We start from the raw sequence: 11436 nt of genomic DNA, 5'->3' as shown, positions 1-11436 counted from the left end.
GAAATATGACCTCTAATTTTGTTATAAATCATTGCTTGATGGACATGGTGTTTTTTTCCCCACCCAGATAAAAGGAGGATATTTTATTCAGTTGAAAATGAGACATTTAATAGCAATTTATGAAGACAACATGTCATAGTTAAAAAACCAAACAAAATCAATCATTAAAATATTTACAGAACCTAAGTATATTTTGGGGGGATGATTTCTAATGGATCACAGCAATCTTCCTCTGCATTCTGTGGAGCCGCAGCAGCAGAGCAGCTCTTTTCCCTCCACGCTGCCCACTTCATAGTTGTAGTCCCATGTCAGCTCGGTACCGGCCCGGATTCGTCTGCATCAAAACACAGGCAGGTAGGTAAATCGAATGAGGAGTCACTTGACAGCCGTCTCAGCAGAGTTGCACACCTTTTAGTCAACAGGCCCTTAAGTATTTCAGAGTTACTGTCATTGTATAATCTTTTTCAGACATAAAATGAATGGTGGATGAAAAGAAATGATTTCATGTCTATCAAAATCTGAACTTACTTGCTGGCAAAGAAAGCCACCCAGGGGAACCGCAAGTCATGAGTGTCCACAAACACATTCTGGACAAATAGGTTTGGACTGCAGCTATGCTGTAATGTTGGAAAAAAAAAAAAAAGATGGCAGCGTATCAAAATGGCTTATTTTAAATTCAAAGATACATTAAAGAGGAAAATGTTCAACTCTCACGTTCAGATAACGTCCGAGATTTCCTTCTAACTTGGCATCAATGATGTAGCAGGACTCTTCGCCATCGAAGAACAGCCGAGTGTTTTTGGGAGCATTTTCTCCGCCTCCTGTGGTTTGTCCTGACGTCCCAGCTTTCCCCCCCTGGCCTCCTGCTCCTCCTCCTCCTCCTCCTCCGCCTGAACCGGTTTTTACCATCATACTGTGGCTGTTTTTCAAGGCGATGCCTCGAGTGGACTTTACTGCCACCTGCTTCTTTGGCACACCTGAGGGTTAAACAGGAGGGAAATAAATACATAAATGTTTCTCAAAGTTATCAAAACCATATAGAGGGAATTATGTTGAGGTAAAAGCTCCTGTTCTCCACAGAGATCAGTGGACCACAGACATTAACTTCTGCTCAGAAAATGAGTTTTCAGATATTTTTATGCATAACATTAAAGAAAACAAAAAAGACATGTGATGAAAAGGTAAATAAGAGATTGTGCATTTCTAGGTATAAAAGCCTTATAAGCTTGGAATAGATGTATAACAGACCTTAAATATGTTCACAGACACCAACAGTGGTAGTTGACACAATGCCACAGATCTGATTTTTAAAGAAATAGCTGCCCGTGAATTTAATTTACTAAATAAAAACACCAAATAGGCTAAATATTATATGTTTTTTAGTAATATTGTATCTTTTGTAAAAACTAGAAAAGAAAACATCAGGAGAAGTCAAACTCATAAAAGCTCTTTTCAGGCACTGACATGATTAAAAAAATAATGAGTTAAGTTAATTTTCTTTAAGGTGACTTGATGGCTGTAACCTGAGTGTTCCATGTGACAGTTACCTGTAGGAACTTTCTCCTTCTCTTTGTTGTCTTCTGATCCAGAGCTGATGGTTTGGACATCATCACTGTCTGAGAGAGTCATCACATCCTGCTTCTTTCCTGGTTCTGATTTTGCTTGACTAAAAATAAAAAATAACAACAATTCAAATGGATGGATTTTACTTTAATTATGAATAAAACTGAAAAAATGTTATTTTGTTTAAAAAAAAGTGTTTTTTCAATGTACCTCTTGCCATCTCCGGTGTCCTATAGGGAACGTAAATAAGAGCGTTAGCTTGATTATGTACAGCAGTTATCAGGTACAATGTACAAAAAACAATCTCTGATAAAAAAAATAAAAAAATAATTGTGTCTTTATTTTCATTGAAGTTAGAAAATGACTCCTCCCCAGCACTTTTAAACATCTTAGGTCCATAAATCACCATCATCATCATCGGAGCATCTATTTGCTGCTCTGTAACTCACCTTCTTGAGCCCCTGGCTCGTTAGCCAAAAAGCTACTTTGCTTTTGCCCGTCTCCTCAGGCATGGCTGGGGGGTTATCATCACCTTTCTCTCTGCATGTGAGGCTCAATCCATCTTTACTGTCCTGACTCCCTGAGGCAGGAGGGACAGAACAGCAAAAACATTCACTCAGCTGCAGACTTTCTGTATTTGCTCTACAGAACACCAGCAAAAAAGACTAAATGAAAAACACTTCAATATAAGGAGTTACTTTGGGACTGGAAAAAAATAAAGGAGCAGCTGATTGAGCTAAAGTATTGAAGAAGTTTATTCACTTCAGGAATAAGAGATTTCAGACAAAAATCAAAGTAAAGACTAAGGTAAACCCAGCTTTGGTAAAAAATCTAAACACATATTGAACATTGCACTGCTGGCACACTAACTAGTTAGTCATTTCCAGCTAACTTACCTTCTTTGTTGCCTTTCAGCTGGCCGCGTGTTGTGTAGCTCCTCCACACGGAACTGGAAGTGTAGAAGTTTTCTTTGACAAAAGTGTCATCTGAACTGTCACTTTCGTCTTCACTCTTTGAATCTTTGTCCTCGTCATCATTGCTATCAGTGGTTGAGCTTGAGTTGCGAGCTGTCGGGACAAAACCACGGTGGAATGAGTGCGGTGAGCAGGAATACCACCTCCTACTCCTCCTCCCCATCATCATCATCGTCATCATGATGAGAAGCTGAAGCAGAGGATCTTTCTACGTCTTCCATTAACACTCACCCTTCCTGGGATGTCGCCCCCCGCTGCTACTCGACACTAACGCGGATGGCTGGATTTTCATCCTGGAAAGGTCAACGCCACTTCCCTCGCTGTCTGAGCAGTGGGCCTCGCTCTCGTAGCCCTCCTTGAAGTTCTCCACGCTCTCAATGTGGTCTAGGTTGGCGAAATACTCATCGCCCATTTCCAGACCTTCTTTGTCGGCAAAATCGTCCGTCAGGATTTTACCTGTTGAGAAAAGAGCGGGACGGTGAAGTCGTGTCTTCAGAGGGTCGTGTGAGCTTTAGGTTTGTTGCTCACCAGCATAAATGCAGACGAATGAGCCTTTGGCCACATCATCCAGACACCGGATGCCCCAGCCTTTGTTCTGCGTTTTGAAGAGTTGAAGACGAACCTGCAGGCCGTGCTGCACCAGCCTGTTGGTGCACATCTGAGCACAACATTTGCACCTCTTATTACACTCGTAGATCCTATGAGAGGAGAGAGAAAAAGAGAAGCACATTAAAGACATCAAGGAAACAAATTGATGTAGTTAACACTAAAGAAGTGCACAGTGTCTGACCCTGTAGGCAGACACTCCTCTAATCGCTTGTGCAAATATCCAGCGTTTGGGTTGATCTGCGCCCCTGGTGTGCAAGCTGTGGCTTGAAGAGTCAGCTGGTGGCAGGAACATTTGGACCTGTAATCAAGAAGCATATGTTCGGACCACATGGCACTTTGTGTGAAAGTTTCATCACATGAAGCTCTCTTGAGAGAGAGAGAGAGCAGCTTTACTTGTCTCGACAGCCATCGGTGCAATCGCACCCAACTAGGAAGTCATCGCTGGTGTTGATGAATACTCCATCTTCTGGAATACGCTCTTTACCTTGAAAAAATGACATGGATAGTCAGTTCGTTTTTCCTTAAAGATTATAAATTTAAAGAAAGGAGCAAAGCTGTGACTTAGCGCTTTTGAACTTTATGACAGGGATCTACTTTTCTATTTTGTTTATTTCTTTCTATTTTGAATTGAAACAGTGATCAAAAATGGCAAATTACTAGAGATGTCCTGATCTGTGTTTTTTTGGCCCCGATTCCAAGTAGTATCTGCCGATACCAAGTCCTGTTTCGATACTTTTGTCATCCATTAAAAAATAAACAGAGGCTAAATAAACAGATTTTCCCCGTTTTCTTTTTTGATAATTTAACTCCTAAACAAAATCTCTGCTGTGAAGTAGCTTGAACAATCAGGTTAAAATAGTGTAACTATCAATAGAAAAAAGAGTTCAATATTAACTAGTAAAAATAGATAATAATTAGTCATGTGAGAAAGTTTGGTGACTGCAGCTTTAATAATGGATTAGATTTATCTGCGCTTTTCAAGACACCCAAAGCGCTTACATTGTGTCCATTATTCATTCACTCCTCATTCATACTTGGTGATGGTGAGCTACGGATCGAACCGCCAACCCTTCGATCATTGGACGACCCGCTCAACCACCTGAGCCACTTAGTCTCTTCAGAGCTATTGGTCTTTTCTGATAAATTATAATCTATATTTAAATGATTTATTTTTAAAAATGAATGAAATTATTGTTATAGCATCAATATGATGATGAGTATTTATGACTGGCTCAAATCAATGTAACCATCTATTTGTTTCTGTCGTTTTTTTGACACATTATTGATTTTTTTAAGATCACTTTTCCACAACACTTGCACTTTTTAGATGGTCCCTTAGCAACCACCTCACTGCTGTTTCTCTATTGGCAGCACAGAGAGATCAATTCTCAATTAAAAAGAAACAAAAATCCAATCTTTTTTTTTAAACGCCTTTGTAGGTCGTTGTTTTCATTAGGACAAAACAATAGATATATTTGCTGTCACTTTAAAAGACTCATTAAGAGTTATTGAGCCCCAATATCCAAATCTGTGTATATCGCTAAGTTTACAGAAGTGTTTTTGTGTGCCTCCTGCTCAGACTACTGCAATATTCTGCTGACTTTTACAGTAGCAAAATGTCGTGATCCATTCACGATATGCAGACATCTAGTAGAATATTTATTTGTTATAACAATAATGAAATGTACAGAGCTGATCGCAATAATGAGGATCAAATAAATGTAAAAGCAACATCCAATTCCAATTGAGTATGAAACTACGTCATCTGACCTCATTTCCAATTCTGTGATCAGATCGGGACATCCCTACAAATTACTATATTTTTTGTTTCATTCTCTAATCACGTGTGCTGAATTACAAAACAAGAGGAGTTCAAACCTTAAAGAAACTCTTACTGTATTTGACTTTAGGAGGCGGAGTGTTATCGATCTCGTTCACGCATGAAAGAGGGATGTCCTCCTTCCCACCAGTGATATCTGGAATGTAATAAAAGGGCCTCTGCGGCTGGAAAGGGCGGTCCACCAGCACATAGGGATCGAGGCAGAACATCTCCAAGAAGATAAAGTCACAGCGGGTCTGGAAGAGGTAGTTCTGAATCTCTGGCATGTTGCGCAGACAAAGTCCACATGGAGCCTTGTAGATCACGTGGAAAGACATCTGGGAGATCAAACAAAAAGCTCATCGTCATCAGCATCGATAAACTCCTCAGTTTAGGCCTTCACAGTCTTGCGGTTTACCTTCCGATTGACTTTACGGCGTCCTGTCATGCGTCTGAAATCATACAGCAAAGGTGTGAGGAGGGGGTTCTTGCCTCTGTGGATGTCTGGTTTTACTGGTCGGACCCGGTTCAGACAGGCAGGCTGACACGTATGGGCCAGGTAAAAGATGCGGTCTGTTGGGGCTCTGTACGAGGCCTGTGTGGGAATGGTGGCCACCACATGCGGCATGGGAGGGGGGGCAGGAGGTGTGGTGGGAAGCGGTCTCGGATACAACGAGGAAAAATTGGACTGAGGAGTAACTGCAGGACTCAGAATTTTTGCACTGTGGGTGAACAAGAAGACAGAAAGAGAAGTGAAGGCTTGTTAAATGTTATCTTTTTAACATTTACTGTCATCACTCTCACCTCTTTAGTTAAAAGAAAACCTGCTGATTTATTTCTGTTCTACTCTTAATGTAACCGATTTACAAAAAAAAACACCAAACAAACATGTTTTGTGTTCATTTAACCCCTTCATATTGTATGTTGTTCAGTTGGAACGTCCCAAATAACCCAGGACTCCACTTAAGTTAGCATCACATTGAAAAGCAAAAAAACTGAAGAATATTTTGTTACATAACTTAAAAAAATATAATAATTGTGGCATGAAGGGGTTAAATAGTTGAGACTGTAGGGGGAAATGATTTCAAAAGAAAAACAGCGTCTTACCTTGCAATATTAGTGGAAGTGGGGGTCAAAGACTGCAGGATTTTGGAAGCGTGTGTGCCTCCAACTCCAGGCACAAATGGAGACGTACTCTTCTTTGCCATCTGAGTTTTATTCCTTTATCACAGCAAAGGACAAACAAGAATAAATGGGTTATATATTAAAACACACAGATAAACACGGAAGTCAGGCGTTTTAGGACGCTAATCAGATTTTGGCCATTAAAATTGACCTTTCAGCACTTTATTTAGTGATCATGTACTCTGTTTTATAGAATACTTACTCCACACGTGGAGGCTGGGGGGGCTGTGGGGGCTGAGTGTTCTGTGCAATCGGTTGAGGTTGCTGTGGTTGTGGACTTGGTTGAGGCTGTGGGGTCACAGGTTCAGTAGATGGGGGCTGTGGGCTTTTAACAGGAGAACCTCCAACATGTTCCACCCCTGTGTACTGAACTACCGGGCCTTTAGTCCGCAAAGCTCCTGAGAAATAACAAGAGAAACTCAAAGTCAACAGCCAAACCTTCTGAAATCAAAACTATGTCCCAATGTGATTTTGAAGAGGATTGAATGCAGCTTTTATTGTGTTTATATCTACATGGAGGTTTAACTTTACCCATGTTGGGTCTCGTCCTCTGCTGCCCAGCCAGCTTCTTTTCATGGGTGTTAGCTGTGGTCATTTTCAGGTTGAACATAGGCTCCAGCCTGGTGGATCCTCTGTAGATCCACTCACTCCTCTTATCATCCTGAAACCAGAGAAGATCAGCTTCAGCGTCCGTCTGTCATGAGGCAGACAGCAGCTGAGCTCACGTTCACAGCGCCGGCCTTGGAATTCATCTTTGGATTTTTTTCTTTCCTAACTACCAGCACAGGTGTCCCTTTGGGCTTTCACCCTCTGATATTTTCTACTGTGTGAAACTTTTTTTTTATTTTTTTAGACCACTTTACACAGTAGCCACTGGATTCAGAGAAAATTCAGAGATGGCTCTTATGGCCTTTGTCTGACTCCTTGGAGAACTCCCTTGACTGTCAACAAACCAATTGCAGCGAGCTGCAGGTTTCCACTTGCTTAAACCCCCAGGTGCCAACAAGTCAGGGTAGTTAGAATGATTTAAACAGCTTGTGCTTTTTGAAATGGTATCAAACTTTGGGTTTTTCTTATAACTTTTTAGTGTTTACATACATAAATAATACATTTTGGGCATTCCACTTTTTCTTTCAATTTAAAAAAGAAGCTAAGCAAATATATCTTTAATGATGCAGCTTGTGCTTCGTCTTTTTATGTTTATTTTCAGTAAAAAAAAACACATTGTTGGTTAAATAACATTAACTTTAAAACATTTGCTGGTGGCTGAATAATGTCAAGCTTCACTGTATATGTGGCTTCAAACCAATATTTATGGATAAAAAAAATGTAAAAGAAATTTGACCATGATTTAAAAAAAAAAAAGTATTTCTTTTTGTACTACAGGCTTAATATTCACCTTTTTAAAATGAATAAATTGGCTGTAATGAGCCTTCTAAAATTAGGATTTAGCTAATAAATGTGTTCAGGTAAAGATTATTCAATTACTCCTTATTATTAGAAATATAAATAATAGAAAAAGTCAAAAGACGACGAAGCAAAAACATGCTTTTGTGTAGCTGAATTTCCCTTTGCCGGGTTTTAAAAGGATAAAAATATATACTAGACTGTTAAGATAATATGTGAGCTACAGATTCTGTAGGAGGAATCCACTGTATTTAACAGCAGTTTTACATTTTTATTCTTCTTTTTGGTTTGCTCCACTATCTGTTCAAATTTGTATATTTTATTCTATTAGTTCAGATTGTTAATTTGATATTAGGTAGGTTTGTTTAAAGTCAATTAAATTAAGATTTAGGGAATTTCTAGACCAACTGAGTCTTTAAGGATCTTTAGTGTTTTTACCAACAAAACAAAAGAGTTATGGGGAAAAATCAGAAACAGACGTACTAAAAAGAGAATCTTGACCAAGCTGCCATCCACTTCCTCCACCCTGCTCTTCCACCAAGTTCCTTCCCACTCCGTCTTGATTATTTGGCCGGCCTTGAGGAGCACCATCGGCCTGCTGGGATAGGCAGAGATATACTCCTCGATAAAGTCTCGACAAGAAGCATCTTCTATGTCCTCCCAAGTGTGTTTTACTGTAAACAAAAAACAAGAAAGATCTTCTTTGTTAAAAACTTCATTAAAAAATGTGCATTTAAATCACTAAAATCTGGGAAAGAGTCCCTTACAAGGTCTGCAAACAGGGTAAAGTTCAGGAAGTATCACATAGGAAGCATAGCCATCATCGAAGAAGATCAAGAACCTGCAAAACATACAGGGACAGCAATTGTTTAAATAATGACCAGCACAGGGCCTCTTTAGATTTGGGAGCACCCACCTCATGCGGTTCTTGTTGTTGGGCATTTCTGCTACGATTCCTGCATACAGCCACACCAGGTTGCCATCTTTGTACTTGGCAACTACTCGAGCCCCAACAAACAGACTCTCCAGAGTGGGGTTGTAGTCGAAAGCCACATGGTTTCCCGACAGCAGACTCTTGCCTTTATCAAACTTTACTTTGTATTTGTAAACCCCACCTCCTGATTTTAGACAGAAGCACCAGAGACAAAAGAAATAATTAAAAAAGGTAAAAAATACCGGAAAACCCAACAAGTGTTTACGCACTAATTTAAAGAAACTTGGAGAAAAGAACACACCAATAGGGTTGATGGCAACAAGAGTGCCTCTGTGCCAGGTCTTCGTGCGTTTCTTTCCCAGAATGTTCATCCCAATTTTGAGCTCATCTTCTTTTATGTTTGGGCTCGGCTGAGTCATTCCTTGGGATGGGGCCTGAGACACAAACACTGCTGGTGCCGAGCTTTGAATACCTGCAGGAAGAAGAGCCACAAATGAGAGCAAGTCGAGGAAGATATCAAGAAGAATTGTGATGCAGGAGCATCAGTATTTGCTCACCTGAAGGAGCAGAGAGCTGTGTTGGAGATCGAAGCAACGCAGCAGATGCTGGAGACTTGGCGACTATTTGGACCAACTTCTGAACTTGGTGGGAGGTTTTCTGCAGAACTGCAGAGGCTTCCTTTAACTGTTTTAACAACAAAAAATCAAGTAACTGTGTTTTTTTATTGCTTCACTTCATATGGATAGGGCAAAGAAAAGGCAGAACATTCAGCGTTTCCAATGTCTTCTTAATGTTTTTTATCCTAAACTGCATAAAATCTTTTCAAAATCTGGTCAAAATAAAGATACATATTACTTTTCCTTCTTCTGTGAAACATTCCATACATAAAATAAAAAATGTTTATTTAAAGATAGAACAACTTGTTTATTGCGAACATTTAATTGATCTCTTACCGCAGGGTCTTTAGAGGGGGTTAATGTCTTGTTTGGGGGAACCACTGATTGAGTAAATTAAAAACAGGAAAAGATAATAATGAGGAAACATCTTTTATCAATGTATAGTCATACTTTCTCCATGACAAATTAATATAACTTACAACAACCAACAGCAATAACGTCGTCGTCATCATCGTCGTCTATCTCTATAACTTCAGAGGGCAGGGAACCTCCTCCGCCTCCCTCATCCTCGGAGCCGCTCTCACGATAAACAAGACCATTCTTCTTACAAGCTTCCTTCACCAGCTTCTCACACTCTATTACAGACCTGCAATGAAATGAGGAGCATGGCGTCAACCATCTAGACACGGTGACACAACAAATAAATCAAAGGCAGAAGCACATTCTTACTGGTTGGCATCAGTAAGCAGCATCTCCGTCTTTGCCTCCTCTTCCTCTTTCTGCTCCACCCATTCCTTAAGCTCCGTCAGCTGAGCTTTCTTCTTCTGGACAATGTCGCTCTTTTCCACAGCTTCATCAATCCATTTCTTCAGCTCATCCAGGGATATGCCAAACTCTTCCTCCAGACTGGAGTCCCAGCCATCCACCTCCATTCTGAAGAAGAACAGTCGGTAAGAAAGAAGTTGAATAATTAAAAAAAGATTTAAAAATAAAACATTTAAATGAAAACTAAAATGTGTCCATGATCAAATAAAACTTTCTTGATCTATACAAAAAACTGTGCGAAGATTAATTGGAAATGCTTTAAAATATTAAAATGATTAATTACTATGACAAATGTGGAGACCAAAAGAGATGCTGTGACTAAATCAATAAAAGAGCAATTAAAAACAAAGACTGTGAGATTTATTTAAAAAAAACAGTCTGTAAAGCAGGGAAAGAAAACAAAATATTGGGGATAACACATCAACAAACACAACAGGCTTTCCATCAATAGCTGATAGTAAGGTCTCAAATGATCTTAGTCAATAATTTGAAAGAAAATCGTGGAACTAAATAATTTGGACCAACTACGTCACATTAAATAAATATTAAAAGCATTACAGAAAAATAATGTCTACAAATTAGGATGAATTCTTTTGTTTAGCTTTACCTTTTTAGCACAAACAGTATAACTTAAAATCAGAAAAAGGAGAAACAGAGCAAGTTTTCTTTTAAGAAAGGGCTGCAAATTAAAATCTCCACAGATTCAGTAAACGGTGCTAAAAGAGCAGCATGGTGGAGACAAGATGCTGCTGGAGCTCGATACTGGATGCATGCTAGCTGGTTAGCTTAGCATAAACGCTTCATATGAACGTAAACACCCAAGAGTGCATAAGTAGGTGGCTGTAGAACGTGCATATTTATTTCGTCTGGGGGGTGTTCTTAAGGATGCGGCTTATGTATTTTATATTAAAAAAAAAACATCTGGAAAAAGTACATACCCTTCAACGTTTTCCATTCTATGGGACGATGCTTTAAAACTAGCTTACGTTAAAGCTACGAGCTAGCTACAATAGGGAGCGCTTGACGTGGCTCCCAGGGTATCCCGACTGGGCGGTGTTAGGTGGGCTTAGTGAAGTAGAAGCAAAACATCCGACTCATTCGTTTAACAGCGTCCAAAAAGTTCTACCAAAAAATATGATTCTTGTTATTATATTTTTATATTCAGAAATTTGCAGGGGTCTGTAAAGATTTTAAGCAAATGTTAGATAGGAAGGAAAAATCAACGTCAATTCGCAATTGCCCTGGTTCTCCTCGCTCAAAATGGTCAAAACAAGCGAACACTCGATTAATTTTGTTTGGTAAATTTTAAATCTCTCATTAACCATCATTTTTAAAGACTTTATTGTGAACAAACAACATTATCAGATTAATCTACTTAATTTAAACAAGTAGTGTTTTGATGTATTAAAAATAATTCCATGGTGTAATTTCTACGTTGCTTAAAAAATGTCCGTAGACGTTTAAGGACTCTCAACTTAAGGAGCATCAGAAAGTTAGTATTGG

General features: G+C 39.3%; 1 protein-coding gene across 1 annotated transcript; it reads right to left on the bottom strand.

The window, feature by feature from the left end:
- Positions 1–81: 81 nt before the first annotated feature.
- On the bottom strand, positions 82–10981 carry setdb1 (SET domain bifurcated 1). Its single transcript, XM_011485339.3, has 25 exons — positions 10872–10981; positions 9838–10041; positions 9588–9754; positions 9445–9488; positions 9049–9175; positions 8793–8963; positions 8474–8675; positions 8325–8398; positions 8041–8231; positions 6682–6811; positions 6353–6548; positions 6073–6186; positions 5384–5687; positions 5042–5303; positions 3540–3630; positions 3328–3444; positions 3066–3235; positions 2769–2993; positions 2460–2630; positions 2013–2143; positions 1774–1793; positions 1548–1666; positions 715–977; positions 529–617; positions 82–334 (listed from the first exon to the last, which is right to left on the bottom strand). Exons 1-25 carry the CDS (start codon positions 10886–10888, stop codon positions 217–219), a joined length of 3717 nt encoding a protein of 1238 aa, XP_011483641.1. The 5' UTR covers positions 10889–10981; the 3' UTR covers positions 82–216.
- Positions 10982–11436: the final 455 nt, after the last annotated feature.

The sequence above is a fragment of the Oryzias latipes genome, chromosome 16 (genome assembly GCF_002234675.1).
Source record: "Oryzias latipes chromosome 16, ASM223467v1".
NCBI classification, from domain to species: domain Eukaryota; kingdom Metazoa; phylum Chordata; class Actinopteri; order Beloniformes; family Adrianichthyidae; genus Oryzias; species Oryzias latipes.
This window is presented reverse-complemented; position numbering and strand designations above follow the sequence as displayed.